Source organism: Alosa pseudoharengus, unplaced genomic scaffold (genome assembly GCF_046254945.1).
Source record: "Alosa pseudoharengus isolate Yale_2024_CS ecotype anadromous, Long Island Sound unplaced genomic scaffold, YU_APseudo_1.1 YU_APseudo_1.1_scf_23, whole genome shotgun sequence".
Lineage (NCBI taxonomy): Eukaryota > Metazoa > Chordata > Actinopteri > Clupeiformes > Clupeidae > Alosa > Alosa pseudoharengus.
The window spans coordinates 9,146,579-9,164,171 of NW_027468685.1; the positions used below are offsets into that span (position 1 = coordinate 9,146,579).

At 42.1% G+C, this 17,593-nt stretch overlaps 2 protein-coding genes across 6 annotated transcripts in view; both read right to left on the bottom strand.

Moving 5' to 3' along the window:
* The window catches only part of LOC143140430 (glyceraldehyde-3-phosphate dehydrogenase-like), a 227,536-nt gene that overhangs the window by 185,472 nt on the left and 24,471 nt on the right, over positions 1 to 17,593 (bottom strand). The gene's annotated exons all lie outside the window — the stretch shown is intronic.
* cacng7a (calcium channel, voltage-dependent, gamma subunit 7a) overlaps positions 11,860 to 17,593 on the bottom strand; it is a 39,770-nt gene continuing 34,036 nt past the window's right edge. For all 5 annotated transcript variants that reach the window (XM_076301326.1, XM_076301324.1, XM_076301325.1 and 2 more), the window contains one exon: positions 11,860 to 16,548. In XM_076301326.1, the coding sequence (XP_076157441.1) occupies positions 16,078 to 16,548 (471 nt within the window). In that variant the 3' untranslated portion in view covers positions 11,860 to 16,077. The remainder of the gene's footprint in view (positions 16,549 to 17,593) is intronic.

Consider the following 17,593-nt stretch of genomic DNA (forward strand, 5'->3'; position numbering starts at 1 on the left):
GTATCCATCGACTGTCCTCCTCTCTTTCTTTCTCTCTTTCCCCCCCCCCTCTCTCTCTCTCTCTCTCTTTCTTTCTTTTCTCCCCTATGCTGTGCCTGTAGGTGGAAAGGATCTTTCTTGTTGCTTTGCTTCCTCCTTCTGTCCTCAGTATACGTTCATGGCAGGAGTCCTTGCTTTGGTCCTGAGGGAGAAATGCACACACACACACACACACACACACACACACACACACACACAAACGTACACATAAAAGCACACACCAGACAGCATCATTATTTAATGCTTTCAAAATGGTCATGGCAAAACATCCACTCTACATTGCTTCACATTGTCATTCCTCTGTGAAAGTGACAGGAGAACTGGTGCTGTTGTTGCGTCCCTCTATCTACACAGTCGTGGAAAGACAGGAGACATATATGAAAAAGGAAGAGAAGGCATAGTGAGCGAGAGAGAGAGAGAGAGAGAGAGAGAGAGAGAGAGAGAGCAAGAGCGTGCTCCGCTCCATCGCCATGGCAACAGTGGATTCCAAAGTCGAGAACAGAGCCAGAATGAGAAGGGGTTGGGGGGGGGGGGGGGGTAGTGGTAGGTTGTGCGTGTTATAGGGATGAGGAGGGTGAGACGTGGATTGTGTGTGTGTCTGTGTGTGTATGTGTGGTGGTTCTTGTGTAAGAATATGAATGCATAGCCCTTCTCTTGTGTATGAATATGAATGCACAGCCCTTTACAGTCCTTGACCACTGGACGGTGACGTTCGAATCCTGCGGTGTGACATCTCCCTGCGGAGGGGAAGCTGACACCCAGCTTCCATGCCTCCTATACGCTGGACTGGCCAGCAACATACACACAACCGGCTAAGTTCGGACTTCCATATGACCGTTTATGTTGTTCAGATATACGGCCCCACGTTTAACATGCGCAGAACCTCTGGTCTTACACATATTATGTCTGAAAGCCCTAAAGTAAAGAATATGAGCATGCACAGCCGTACACCCATAGTCATGCTCACACACAGCATCCTCCTCATACACAAGCACTCTCAGCTGCTCTGCTAAACCAGCTCACACACTTTTGAGTGTGTTTTGAGTGTCCCCCACCAGGACACATCATCAGCGGTCATGTTTCATGTCCAGTCTTTGGGTATGGAAACCTCATGGACATGTTGGTGAGCCTCTGTCCTCTGTGAGGACAAAGAGGAAGGGCAGAAGCAGCAAAGACCTTTGGTGTCAGAGGTCAAGTGCAGTGCAGGAGTGAGGTCAGACTGACAGATACATATCCATGACGACAGTCAGGCTCTGGGGGTGGGTGGTCATGGTGGTCATGCCAGGGAAAACAACCATGCCAGGGGATATGAGCGGTATTTGGACACAACTAGAAGCAAAGCTGGACCCAGGCTGGTGGGTGGATGCGGTACAGTATAGCACCAGGCCAATGCTCTGCGCTGGGAACAGAAATTGTGTTTTTGTGTGTGTGCCTTCTGAGTGCACACACACACAAACATATATACAAATGCACACAAACACACATGCAAGCATATGTTGGAAACCACACACACACACACACACTCACAAGCGTGCGCGTGCACACAGACACACAAACACACACACAAACACACACACACACACATACACACGCACACACACACACAGACACACAAACACACACACAAACACACACACACACACATACACACACGACACACACACACACAGACACACAAACACACACACACACACACAAACACACACACACACACGCACACAGACACACACTCTAAGACATCATATTATGTCCTTTTGTTGCACTAAAGAAAGACATACCTGCAAAGTATATTGGATTGTGGTGGTGTATTTGTTGTATTTGCTCATTTATGGACTACAGAGAACCCATACCTATATGTTCACCTTCATGCTATGAAAGCAGTGAAAAGTAACACATGTAGCTAAGCCTAAGCCTAAGACAGTATGGCTGTGGGATCAATGGGGTTCAGGTTAAGAGCTCTTGGCCACAGTGTCGTTGCCAGACGCGACTGAGATTGTTCTCTGTGGAACACCTTGCTAGTGCATCACCGCCACTGCAACACGTAGCGATAACGAACGTGCTACTATGGCCAGAGACCGCTTGTGTATCGTTCCCGTCTTTGTATGTCGTTGATATGGACGCTTTGAGGCTTTCATGGATGTGTGTCGATTTGTTCTAGTGTCAGACCACCAGCAAAGTGTAAGCATGTATTAAACGGATGGAGACAACTATGAATGATCGAAGAAAATACTTCTGTGATAAACATTAGCAAAATACAGAAGTCCACCTTTAAACGTAATTGTGAACGTTTTACTGCCACGCTCCGTGTAGCCTAATTTATGTTCCTAACAGAAAATCAATAAACGACCAAAAACAACGCCTACATGTCATTCATTTTGCTTGCACTAAATTGGAAATATAAATTCACATTAGCACACAAAATCAAGAACAGGATTTGCGCAATCGTCAAATGCAGAACCGCTGAAGAAAATGAACAGCATCCAATAGATGTGTACCTGAAAACTGTCAGCAAACAATTCACGCACTCAAACGCCCCTCCTTTTCTTTCATGTGTGTTTAACAAGCAGGCAGACACATCGGATGTACATTTAGTGACAATAATTCATACAAACTGAACAGAACATGAAGAAACATCTTCAGTTTGGGTCTTACCTTCACTGTTTGTACATCTGTTTGCTGTTGCGCTTTCGGTGAGACTTCTGATGGGCTTCACACGGATGCGGTGGGGATGGGGGATGACGGAGGGGGTGAGCGGTGGGCAGTGTAAGTAAGACGTCGAGGTGTCGCCATATCTGCTTTACGAGCCCATTAAAAACGAACTCCCTTCTTTATGAATTGGATAACTTTAGAGGTGCTCATTTTTTTTTTAGCGTTCCTCGTGAAAAACAGTAACCTGCGCATGCCTGAACTCAGATTACAGTCAGAACCTATAGGTCTTTGTCTCACCATATGTGTGTAACCTGTCAGTAACACGTACAGTAATACTAACAACTGTATTTATAGCAATATATTACATTAATGAACTACACACAATATATACAATATATATTACATATTGTCTCTCCTTTGATGAATAGTCAGTAGTCAAAGTCAAATTAAAATGCATGACTGAAGTAGGCCTTCTGGTATAAAGAACTCTGAATTTCTGTTCCAAAACCTATGTTCACACATAGGCCTATACACATAAAAAACTGTGCAAGTGTTGCACATTTTACAAAGGTGTACATCAATAACACTAACAATAAAATGGATAGTTATAACAGATACATTCTCAGATGCAGATGAAAATGAGCTTATTTGCTCTGGTGCATTTACATTTTGAGTGTAATTGAAATGCCAATTAATGCGCATTGTCCCTTTTAAATAAATAAATACATAAAAATAGATAAAAAACAGACTCCTTCTGTTGAATGACCAACATAATTACAGTGCTAACTAAGGAGTTCAAACATGCAGTTTTCTGGGTGGTGCTGAAATGGCATCGCACATTCTATTCCTTGTTTTTAGAATCTGATAGCTCTTTCCAGTGGTTTGGAATAAAGTTTGTATATATAAATGACAGCTCTCTTTTCCATCTCTCTCATTTCTGTTTATTTTTATCTAATTTTAGATAATTTCTATCTTTCTATATATTTCTATTTATTTGTATTTAAAATGAGTCTTTTCATTATTTGAGTCTTTTTTATTTTCACTTGTCTGTTCCATGTGTTCTTCCTGTTGTGAGGGATGTCAATGTTGATGGATGGATAGTCAATATCAAAAAGATGCAAGAGAGTGGACAGGAACCTTAACAACTGGAACATGGGTTGCTGATGCTGACACAGGTTACTGGCTTTGAAGCCATCAGAGTTCCACCTGTTTCTATTCTGTTTGTTAGAGAGAACGGAGCTTCACCGTCTAACACTGTTCCGGTCAAAAATGACCGATTTACACATTCCCTGTACTATAAATATGCCATTTTTCATCAGATTGCCTCAAGACCTTATGATATCCTTCACAAAAGGTATTTGAACACATGAAATTAATTGTGACTAATTTCTTTGAATTTTGAGTGATTTATTCAACTTGGTCAAACTTTTTTTGTTTATGGTCAAAAATGACCACCATACCTGGGAAAGAGTATAATTTTCATCAAGGAGTTGAAAGACATCTCAATGAACACACTCCTACAACTTTCCTGTGCTTGTGTGCCCATTATAATTCTATTCTATTCTATATTCTATAAAGAATAACTTTCCATAAGAAAGCTTAGAGTAAATTATGGAAGCCCCCCAGTGTTGTCTTGAACTAATGTACTTCTCCCCCAATGTGAACCGTACCTGCCAAACAAATCAATCTTGTATGAAAGGAACCCATCTCAATGTTCGCACACACATGCATGCATGCATGCACACATACACACACATATACACACATATGTACACACACACACACACACACACACACACACACACACACACACACACACACACACACACACACACACACACGGTTCATGTTGTCAGTTCATGTTGTCATGTTGCCACTTGTGCATGTGAACCATCAATATTCGCACACACATGCATGCACACACACACAGAAACACACACACCCTCACACAAAGACACACACACACACACATTTAAATTCTTTATTTGGATTAGAAGATAAGCATATATCATGGCATAATCCAAATGTGATTGAAAGGTGTACAACAGCAGCCAATATCCAGTCCATTATGCACATTAGGGGTAAAGGTGGCACCTACGCCTCCATATGTAGAGGCTACCAATTACTGCTGATACAGAGCAATATCTTGTCAGTTTCTTGGCCTTGTTCTTATGTAGTCCGCACACACAAACACACACACTAATTTGACTCCAGTACTATCCAATGCAACTGCAAGAAAGAAGTCACATGACTCACAGTCATTTTGCTTCCTCATTCAGGGACTGTGCAGGTGTCTTGCGACGCCACATTTCCCCTCACGATAATTGCATTTCTCAGTCCTTTACTTCCAGTAAATCATCAAGAAAAAATATGAGCAAGCTTTATTGATAAGTAAAGGTGTGTTATCAACAACTTTTCATAACATATCAATGTAGGTGTCATAGGAAATTACAAAAAACGGCATGTTGCCCTGAGGCAACATTGTACCATAATGGACTCGCTCGCATATGGCCACACCAAATAGTAGTAGGGAAGTAGGGGAAAAAGTGCATCATATTTGTAATTAAATTAGCAAGGCAAAAGCAAATATATAGCATATGCCTGTAAGTAAAGTGGCAAATGTATTGCCTGCATTTGCTAGAAACAGAGTTATATGGAAACAGACATATGCCAGTACAATTAAAAAGTAAAGTACTACTTTACTTTTTAATTGTACTGGCATATGTCTGTTTCTTTCCACACTTGTCTGTACACTTAATGTGTGCCTCCTAATTTTTATTTTATTCTACTTTCTTACTTTTTACTTTTAATGCTGCCTGCCACCCTTTTTACCCTACAATGTTCAGTGCTTTGAGTACATGATAAGTGCTCTACAAAAAAAATGTATTATTATTATACAAAAGAGCTTGTTTTTTTCATGTCGCGATCAGAGTGCAGGTTTTGTACTGGGGTTTGAGGCCAGGTGGGGTGACTGCTTTCTCCTTTTGCTACATGATGCCAGAAGTGAAAGGGCTTGCTGTGATGCTTAATGAAGTGTGCTCAAAGTAAGAGCTGTATGAGGGAGCCCTAGGTCAGGTTGACTCCTGTATGAGGGCCCCAATGGAAAGGCGATGCATTAGTGAGGCACCCTGTGATGAACAGTGGATGGAAGGATGTACGAGGGGCACCTGTCTGTGTGAAGTGCATGAGTGTGCTTCATGAAGTTTGACAGAATGCCAGCATATGGTTGAGTACAGTATGTGCCCTGACTACCATATCAACATCCATGGCTTTTTGGTGTTGCGGTCAAGCTGCACACTTGCTACCCCATAGTCCAACGTTTGAGGCCTGACTGATCCCTCTATTTGCTACAGTGTAGGCTTATTCCCTGTGTTTCTCTTTTGAGACAAATTACTTACTAAACTTTCATAAAGTCAGGTGCAGGTCTCAAGGGGAAAGTGGATGTTGTTATGTGTGTGTGCATTAGTGTGCAGGGTATGGGTGTACGTGCACAAACTCATGGATGTGTGTGGGTGCTTGTGTGTGTATGTGTATACCTGAGAATGTTTGGGGAGATGTATGGAACTTTTAACCAGTAAATAACAGTGATATTGATTATTTCATATGATAATTTGTATGTTTTAATCATTATAACTTCATATCTGCACTAAATTGTGTGCTCATTTACAAAAATGAAAATGAGAGCACATTTTACTGATGTAGTAAATTGTGCTCACAATTTAGTAAAATATGTACACAATTTACTATTTAGTAAAATGAGCGCACATTTTCTGGATATACACCAAAAAATATCTTGTATTTAAAATGAGTAAAATGAGCGTACAATTTAGTGAAACATGCGTACAATTTAGTAAAATATGCGCACATTTTTCTGGATATACAGAAAATCTTTACAATTACAATTACATCTTGTATGACTCCTCCAGGGTTCTGTACTTTTGGGTTCCCTCGCAATAACTTTTTGTGTTCCCTCACAATAAAGTTTGTGTTCTCTCAGTAGCCTATGGTGCAGATTGACCCTCCATGTTCATACTGAACACCCTCCAATTAGGTTTTAAATTTACATTCATTCACCTTTATGTTCAGGGATGGAACGAGGGAGTTACGATGTTGTTCAGACACAGCTGCATCCACAACATCCACTCATTCACGCCTGCGAGTGAGCACAGGCTGAATTTAAAAAAATGATTGAGACATGACAGAAACATTTTCTTCCATTGATTATACGTTGGTTGTGTATTCTCATAACGTCTATGTATGATGTAGATCTGTCGATGCTCTGTGGCTATTTTCACCATCAACGTATAGCCTGACGTGATTAACACTGCAGTGTTTGAACTATGGAACAACCACCAAACAACAACAGGTGTAACAAGATTGTTGTTTGAGTGAAAGTTGCATCATACTATGGTGATAGCAACAACGCAGCTAACTTTTGTAGAAATGGACCCCTGACTGATTTGGGGGTGGAGTTTCCCTTTTTTTATAAAGTTTTCTGGAAAACTAGTTTCCACAAGGACGCATGTTGAACATTTAGCAAGCTACATGACAGAGTTATCTGTCTTACCTTAGCATACTATTGTTAGCCATTTGATAATACTGTCAAACCAAATTGTCAAGCAGGCGGAGTTGCATATAATTCAGGGGTGGGGACAGTTAGCTTCCCATATCGAAGATGAGACAGAAGTAGTAGAGATGCATACAAGCTGCATACAAGCCGTATAAAAAAAAGTATGAATATGTAGCCTATCTTTTAGGGGCTAATAGTGAGTTTTTCAATGAGAAACCTACCTTTTTTAGAGTGTCTTGCCTTCCGCCACCTCCTCATGTAAAGTCACACATACTGAATGTAATTTCAGACTTCAGGGGCCTATCGGTCTCTGCTTTCAATGCTTTTCAATTTCCACAATCAAAACGTCCTCCAGCATCTGATGGAAATGTAATTCCTGCAGGTTATTTTTAGACTGGCCTCTATTTAGAGAAATGGGGAATTGCCTGTGATCTATTCATGCTCCTTTTCCATCATATTGCAGTGGCTACTGTAGGACTCTGTAGTAATTCCTTAAAACAGCTGTGTGTGTGTGTGTGTGTGTGTGTGTGTGTGTGTGTACGCATCTGTGTCTGTTCATGCAAGTGTGTTTTGAAGGACAGTTTAAACAGATGTGAAATAGGTCGAAGAAACGAATGTGTCGAACCTGGAGGGAGAGAAAGCTGACATGGGGTGACAGGTTCTCCCCGCTGCAGTGGGGCGTGAGAGAAAGAAAATAACTCTCAATGCACACAGACACACACACACAGACACAGACATACACACAGACACACACACAGACAGACAGACACACACAAACACACACACACACACACACACACAGACATACACACAGACAGACACACACACACACACACACACACATACACACAGACAGACAGACACACAGACAAACAGACAAACAGACATACACACAGACAGAAAGACACACACAGACATACACCCACACAGCCTCAGGTGGTGAGCATCAGGTATTGATCTGTGCCAGAGCCTGAAGCCAGGATGCGAGGGTGGACAGACGCGACCCTCAGGGGAAAAGGAACATTCTCTCCCACTCTAAATGTTAAATGTGTGTTTATTTACGAAGGTACTTAAAGGCACAGGCCACCTCTCAGGTGTGTGGTGAGGTGTGTGTGTGTGTGTGTGTGTGTGTGTGTCTTTTCTCAATTTAAAATGGGTGTGAGGATTTTTTTCAGGTTTATGTTAAACCAGAACATCTGTGCTGTTATTTAATCTGCATATGTGATACTAGCATGTACACAATACTTGTGAAATGACGGGAGAATCATTGGGGCTTGTACACACTTGAAGCCTACGTACTCACAGACACAAATATGCAGTCAGCCGCAGTCATAAGCCATCACAGATACTGGTTCTGGATGACAGTGACTACTACACAAATGCAGGGAAGACAAGCTTATCTTTTTTAACAACCTGGATCAATTGGCCAAGCCTCTGAGCCATTTCATCCCCTGCTGACCCATAAAGAGCTGTTTGAAGTGCCTCTACATCCAGATTATTTCAGCCATTGATTCTTTGAGTATCTGAGTCCAACCCATACGAGTCATACCATGCGTGACGATAACACATTATTTTGGAGCAGGATACTGTGACGAGAATAAGCAGAGAGATTAATGGCATTCCTGGTAAAGTCAAAGATAGAAGAAATGTAGGTGGCACCTGTAGACGTCACTCGTCAGGACCAATGAGGGAACTGGGAGTGGTCGAAGGAAATCGTGAAGCTGTCCGCGCGCTGTTGGAAATAACAATTGATTATAGAACCCCTGTAAACCTAATGATTCTGACCCCGCTAGATGTGGAGAAGTTTCAGTCAAAGTAATATTACTATCCATAGAAGGCCGATGTAGGCCTACCCACAATGCTGTTACAAGAATGCCTTCTAGCTATTTAATTAGACGCATCTTCCCCAAGAATAGTGTGCGAGGCCCTCCTCGGCCGATTAATTCGGGAGGCGCCTTCACTTGAGTAATGATCCTAGTGTGAAAGTCGGTCAGAGGCTATAGTGCTGGCCTGGACCACTATGCTCATCTGGACAGAACATCTTACCGAAGCTACAGAGGGTTCAGGGTGTGCTAAGGTTAGCTGTCTAATTCCAGACTACTTAATAAAATCAGTGACCCACCACAGTAAAATACGATGGCCAGTTCTCCTGGTAGCATGCCTACACTTTCACTGATTTAGCCCCCACGGCCCTGGAGACTAATCCTAGCCGTTCCTCCTGGCCCATCTTAAACTTGAGGGATATCTAAAGAAACTCTAGAAAGCTATGCGGGTCAAAGCATAACAATTTATTTGTCAGGTACAAGCTATTCATCCAATACATTATAGAAGGTACATCTAAATGAATAATGTGAAAGTTACGAAAACAGGTTAAAGGAACATTTAGGAAACCATATGAAGCAATCAGAGAATGAACATACCAGCTCAGAGGATGATGACTACACACCTTAGTGGTGCGGGAGATTCTGACTACAGAATGGCTCCCCAAATGCTCTGTGAACCGCACTTAAATACTACCTAGTTTGTGGTTGGTTACATTGATATGGATCACATGATTGGAGGTCAGCTGATTTGGGATCACATGGTTGGAGGTCATCTGATTTGAGAGTACTTTGATGAGACTTGAGACCATTGTTGTAGTGAGAGTGAATCAATCAAGACATGACAAGGTATACATTTGATTACATTTCCTGTCCCTATAGTTAACTGCTCCTGTGGACATGTGACAGTAGGCCCACAATAGGCCCACACTTAGTAGTTGATCAAGAGTCAATATATGACTGAAAAGATTATCATCAGCCTGGTAATTAGGATCCTTACAGTGGCACACCTCTGTCAAAGTAACATGATGTAGGAAATCTATATTTGGGCAATTTTCAATGTACTAGGTACCCTAGGTACCCCTAGTTTGTCTAAACCCAATGAAAAGAGTCATGCTCCCACCTGCAAAAATAACGTTACGGACAGGCATTGGCAACGTCAGAGACACCATTCTCCATACTTTAAGTCAGTCTGCATTGTGTTGCTTTCATCAGAGAATGAGAGAATCTGTCTTAATGTCAGGTATCAGAATTATAAGAATATGAAAATATCCTTTGCTGTGATACGTTTTATTGTGATGGTTTTTCCCAGTGTAACCCATATTGAATCTTATTTTTTATCCAACTCAAGGGTCAAGTGTTCTTTTGAAAATGGGGAGACCAGACAGCTTTTCAAGGTATATTCTTTTTTTAAATTATCCTCAGAAATCCTTACAGAACTGGGGCAACAGCATGTGTTATTATTTATTAGTGTAATTGTACATTTATAATGCATCTCAATGAAACGGAACACAAATATGTATGTATGTGTGATGTGAAGGATAGTATTTTTTTTATATGGTGTGCTGTTTATCCATTTATGTGTTTACATTTTGATTTTATATTTTTACTTAATTCATTTCACTTTGTGACAAAATAGATATAATATTGCATATTTAAAGACTCTAATGCAGTTAAATCTGTGTATCTTGTGTGATTTGAGTTCTCTAACTGCTTATCTCATATCTACCCAACGCAGCAAATGTATTGTATGTGCATACACATCTGTATCCGACACGAGACAAATATCTTTAGCTTCAGTTATCTTTAGCCTCTTTTCATCAAACTGATGCATTATGTTGCAAAACATAGCGTTGCTGTCGGGTGGAAACCTCGTAACTCAATTTATTTTTTTTTGACGACGCAATATTGAAATATTTTCACAATACACTTTTTTTTTTTTCAATTTCCTGAAAACAAATGGATTTGGACATCTGAGGTTCCACCCGACAGCAGCGATAAATAACATGAATGTTCAGGCTGTCTGTTCTGAACTCTCTATCCATCAATTCACCCTTTCTCTCACATTCCCAATCTCATTACTCATAGTAAAAACCACCCAAGCGGCCATGTCAGGTCGGGGGCAAAAGAGCAGGGTAGAAAGGGCAGAAGAGCAGGGTAGAAAGGTATTTACACACCAGAACGAAGGCCCCCAGTGAAACTATTGAAAAAGAAGACTGTGAAGAACAGTGAGGCTACGCCAGGTGCGCAATTGAAGCGTAAAAATAGTTAGAGGATGAATGAATGTATGCACCACTATCGCATCTGGTGTAGCCAGTTTTAATGATTATAAGCTCATTGGAACGCTTCAAGTTACGTGCCTGGTGTAACTTTGCCAGCTTTTGCTTGTGCTGGTATGTTACTGTATATCCAGTACCTGCAAACTTAGCCCCAATCCTCCTTTGGATCGGTTCGAAAGGCACAACTTATTACTATGATTTTGAATGTAAGTCAGAGACAGAGACCGATACAGTTTGACCCTAAGATTTATTCAGTAGCTGAAGACGATGACATGGCAGTCAATACCTCAGGTCTATACTCATTTCATTGATCATTTAGCAACACACTCCTCAGTAGGAACAATCTCTCTGGGAGTGCATTGTAGAGCAAATAAGAAGTGGAATCATACATACATACTGTAGGCTATATAACCATACTAAATGTATTGTATTTATGAAACAGTATTGTAATAATAATAATAATAACAATAATAATAATAATGTTTTTAAAATTCAGGCACAGTTCCTCTAAGTGTGAGAAAACAAAGACAAGCCCATGGAGTGTGGAACAGCAGGATTGAAAGTGTTAAAAATACCCACAGTACAGAGTAGATGCATGGGAATGTGGACCAGGAGGTGGAATGGATGGATGGAATGGATGGGTGGATGGATGGAGAGACAGGGGACAGAGATAAAGGAAGAGAGAGAAGCAAAATGACAGGACAGCCACACTGAGGACAGCTGACAATGAAGCAGGTCAGAGACAGCCAACACTCAGCCTGCTGACTGGACAAGATTGAAGAGTGTGTGTGTGAGAAAGAGACAGAGAGAGAGAGAGAGAGAGAGAGAGAGAGAGAGAGATAGGGAGGAAGACAAGGGTGAGTGAGGATCTTGATTGAAGAAAAATTAGCTATGGGAGGAGAAAGACAAGGGGAAAAAAATAAAAGAAGAGGGAGAAAGAGAAAGAAAGAAAGAAAGAGAGAGAGGGCAGGATGACTGACACAGGGAAGAAAAAGGGAATCAGGGCCAAATGAGAGCAAGATGTACCGGCGTGCGATGGGAGAGAAACGAGGGAAGTACAGAGACGAGGCAGGTGAGACAAACGGGTGTTTGAGAAGACAAATCAAGATTAACGATGCGCAACGCGGAGACAACAAGTGGCCCAGGAAGAGGGGGAGGGAGTGGCCTGTGAGAGTGAAAGAGAGAGAGAGTGATGGCCATGGACACAAAAGAAAAGCAGGATGTGCTTCGAGGAAAGAAACAAGATACATCAAAAGACAAATGAGTGGCGGGACTCAGACTCCCACTCCACCAAACGTTTGGCAAATGTGACAACGTGCTGTTCAAGGACTTCCTGATACTCCCATAATGCAGCATTCAGTTCGATTCTACAGGCTGGATTGTTTGGATGGCGCCACAGCACAAATGACAATAAATATGTGACAGTTCCAAGGGACTGAGAGAGACACATGCTAGGCCACCAATGGACAATCAAATTGAATTTGTTTCAAAGCAATTGTGCGCCTTGTGTCTTCAACCCATCACCAGAACTGCTCACTCTATCTCTCTCTCTCTCTCTCTGACACACACACACACACACACACACACAGCTACTGTCAAACACACCACTGTGTGTATATAATGACATAGTGTACTGGCTCATGTGTACACAAACACACACACTTTCTCTCTCTCTCTCTCTCTCTCTCTCTCACACACACACACACAAACACACACACTTTCTCTCTCTCTCTCTCTCTCAGTCTCACACACACACTGTCGCGTGCATGTGTCTGATATAGGATATATAGTCAATAAAACTAGTCTCTACTGCGGAGCTTCCTCTGTCGTAACAATGCTACAGGTTTACAAAGTGGAACTACTCTATCGCTCCCTTTAGACTCTCGAGCAGGAACCAGTCCTGCGTGATCATAAAGCAGGAAGTCAAAGAAGGTCAACCAACCCTGGACCAGCTGGGCTCCATTCCAAACCACATAGTCTTTGGACCAAGAAGAAAAATAGTTGTGACTATATTTACTTTTCTTGTCACCATATAAGGTTACCTGATTCCTGTACATTCCTGACTCGGGGGCACCTTTTTTGAAAAATAACTATTACTATGTCAGAAACAATTCTGAAGGGTTCTCTTAAACTAGTCTTACAGTATAATCTTGGTGCTACCTTTATTTCTAGATTTTATAGTCAAGGCAAATTCAAATATAGATTTTCAAATGAAACATTTATGATTTACAGATGGTGAAAAAAAAGAAACTTAAAGGGGCAGTCCATCCTGAAGTGTTTCACCCTTCCCCAACACACACACACATTCTGAATGATTAACTGTCCTCTCTGGGTAAGAACATGACTCATAGCCTCCTCCCCCTCAGTCAGAGGAGCCTGCATTACTCTCTGCATCCACATGGGGGCGCCACAGAGATGCAGAGACACGGCTCTCCATCCTGCAATGAGATCACAGTCTGACACTCGGTGGGCAGTGGACTGCCTCACCTCGATGATGGCGCTGCATTGGTATTTCTGTATTGTGCTATAGCAAAAGGTATTGTACAACATGACATGATACCTGATATGCCTTTTTTGTTTCGTTCAAGGCTGCAAAATCAAGCAACACCTCCCTCCCTACTGCTACCACTAGTCTGTGCAAATAGCTTTAGTTATGTTTCAGTGCATCAGATTCTAATACAGTTCAACTGTCCACTTTGTGGGCTTGGAGAACACAGTTCAGAAGTACACTTCACCCACTAAAGACTACAGTGCTATGTTACTGTTGGTGAGAAGGTAATTTCATTTGACATAAATATATCTCTCTATCTCTTTCTGTCCATCTTTCACTCTCAGCTTCCAAGCAGCATTCCTCAAACTGAATTTATATCATATCAATAAAAAAAAGTTTCTAGTAGTACTTACAATACTGATGTACAAATGCATATGGAGTTATTTTTTTTCATAATACATTATCAGGATTATAGCAATAACTGTAATACTAGGAGCAGAAGAAGAAGTAGTAGTAATAATAAGAACAATTAGCACTCTAGTAGTTCTTCCAAGTACAAATATTCATGGACATTAGAGTGTTAGTAACTTAAAGTACAGAGACAGCTGCAAATTGAGCTAAAACAGGAAAGTCCCTGATGGGAACAGAAAGACAAACATCTCTAAGGCAAGGCATTCTACTGCTATTCTGCTGCGCTAAGCCTTGGCTGGGCATGGACCCTCCATATCCAGTACTCAGTTCAAAGAAAGAGCTAAATTGTGTCTACTGTAGCTGCAAAAAGCAACATTAGGAGGTCAAGCAAATTTGTTCGGAAGAGGGATTGGTAACACTTTACTTGAAGGTATCTACATAGGAGTGACATGACACTGTCATGAACACATGACACTGTCATGACACATGAACCCTAACCCTAACCTCTAACCCTAACTCTAATCCTAATCCTAACCCTAAACCTAACTTGTCATGACAAAACGGAATGACACTTAATAGCAGAAGCGTTATGTCAGAAACGTTTATAACTTGTTTATAATGTTTAAAACATGTTCATGACAGTGTCATGTCACTGTTATGTAGATACATTCAAGTAAAGTGTAACCGAGGGATTTTTAAAAAAAAAAATGTCTTTAAAATGGTATTGGTACGATTGTTTGCCGTTTCATTGGTGATCGTAATTGGTTGTCAACTGGTGGGGGTCACAGTTTAAAGAGATGGGATTGATGGGAGGTGTGAAGTTTATTCATTATACTATCACCTCTCTGAAGAGCCTGACTGTTAATTTACACTATATACAACTCTAGGGAGGGGCTAATTCATTTAGGCTCTAACAATGATATTATTTTATAAGTTGATGATTCAACACTTCAGAAAGAATCTCAGCTTCAGTGAGATTCTATACTTCGTAAGAATTCTCAGTTTTGACAAGATTCTAGATCTCAGAGAGATCCTGAGATTCAACTAGACTCTTAACTCTAGAGCTAAGGCCTCAATGTCCCTATTTTACACGGCTCTTCCAAACATTCACCAGCAAAGCTTACCATCAAAACAAACAAGAAAACATTATTATACAAATTGTACTTTGTTATGAAATAAAGATGCAGGTGAAAAAAATATCTAGCTATAACAGCTAGGAGAAAACATGTAAAAGTCTTTAACAGCATTAAATGACAACCTTTCTTCTCATACTGTTCAGTAGAAGTACAAATCTCTATGCATATACAATTGTTCTTGATTCGTGTGTGTGTGTGTGTCTTAATTCTTGTGTGTGTGTGTGTCTGTGTGTTTTTTAGTATGTTGAAGTGTATCCTATCCCTCTCCCCAATCTGACCTCATCTCAGGCACAGTTAATACAAAACATGAATCCCTCTAACGGCTTGCTTCTTCTTCTCTTTACCTCTTTACAACACCCTCCCCCCCACACACACACACCCCAATCTTTTCCCTCCCTTACCTTCCCTTTGGTCTATCTTTTCTTTTCTTCATCTCCAACTCTTATATTTCATATTTGATGACCGCACCCAACCCTGGGTATGTACATGTGTGTGTGTGTGTGTGTGTGTGTGTGCATGTGTGTATTTATTTGTGTTCGCGTGCATGTGTTTGGGCATGTCGGTTTGTATATGCTATAGGCATGTGTTTCCAGGAGTGCAGTGCAGAGGATATGGCGCTCTTTCTTTCTCTCTTTCTCTCTCTCTTTCTCTCTTTCTCTCTCTCTTCCTCCCTCTTCTTCCTCTAGCAGGGGGAGGCGCTCATGCGCATATGCGTGTGATAACGGGGCGGGGGCACGGCCGACGGGGGCGTGGCCATGGGCAGGGACTGGGGGTTGTGGCCGGCGGCGGCGGCGTGGTGCATGGAGTGGGGGTAGGAGGAAGAGGAGGAGGAGGACTGCGGAGCGTGGTGGTGGTAGCTCGCCCCCGACGACGGCCCGGAGGAGGAGGGCCCGCTGTGCTGCGGCGGCCCAGAGCCGCTGCCCTTGGGTGGACCCGGCGGCGTGGTCTGGTTGAGCTGGATGGAGATGTCGCTGGAGACCTCCGAGGCGCTGCGGCCACGCTGGGGAGGCGGCCAGGACTCCGGGTGCAGGTACTGGCCGCTGTAGTCGCTGCACTCGGACAGCCGGGGGCGGTAGAGAGCAGGGTGTGGCCGATACATCTCCTCCTCCGTGTAGCGCTTCATGAACAGGTAAACGGACATCACCCCCGCACCCTACAACACACAGAGATTAAAGCTTAAAACGTGTTTAAAACATTGATAGACATCACAGTTCAATCACATTGGCCATTAAAGAGAAATTATGCAGTATATTTGCAATTTCTTCGCTGTTTTCTCGGTTTTTGCTTCTTGTCGCTGGCTATGTCATGACGAATGTCTGGGAAACTCCATCGCTACCTTGTTCTAGCCGGTGACTGGCGTGTATGTGCATTTAAATACAGTAAAGCAATTCGTTACACTCATTATACTTCCTGATACTGAGGCTGTCGGCCCGCCGGCCCAAAGTTGCAAGGATGATTTTTCCGCTCACAGGCGCTAGGAGGAAGCGAAACGGCCACCATTCAAACCGAAAAAAGTAATATAACCACTCCAATGACTCTGAAGCTGTTAAGTTAAGGTAAATTAAGGTAAATTAAGCTAAAAAACCTGCATAGTTCGCCTTTAATATCCTTTTGGTGAAAATGAGCTGTGTCCTACATTAAGGGAGTGCTCCATCATTTGACGTTTTTAGGACGAGTGCCTGACTCTATCCAGCCCAGAAATGACACTTCTGTACTTTGTTCAGAGGGGGAATGAATCACAGGTTAATTATTTGGGCCGATTTGTGAACGATCCATTAGGCGCCAAGACCAGAGGATTCCCTTCGGGGTCGGGGTTGAGACAAGGCCTCCTCTCAATAATGCAGAGAGGTTGCGGAAAATAGCTTTAAGAACGAGTGCAAGAGTCGTGTCACAACACAAACGATTCAAAAGTTCAGACGAGAGCCCCGAGTGCTACATGGACTGACGTGAGTCACGTGACCTCATCACTTCAGAGCAAGAGAGCACGTCAGTGGATGACTTCCGTTAGATGAATCCAAAGCCACTATAGTCAAGGCTGGCTTCTCTTCATTCACATAATATAACTTAGAAAAGTAAAGTAAAGTAACTGAAAGGTGAATTCTATTTCCTTTTCCCCATTCTGTTTTCCCTGGTTGAATGCCAGAACCATATTTGTCTTGGTTCAATGGCACTAATTCGAGTTCTGTATTCAGTGTGTG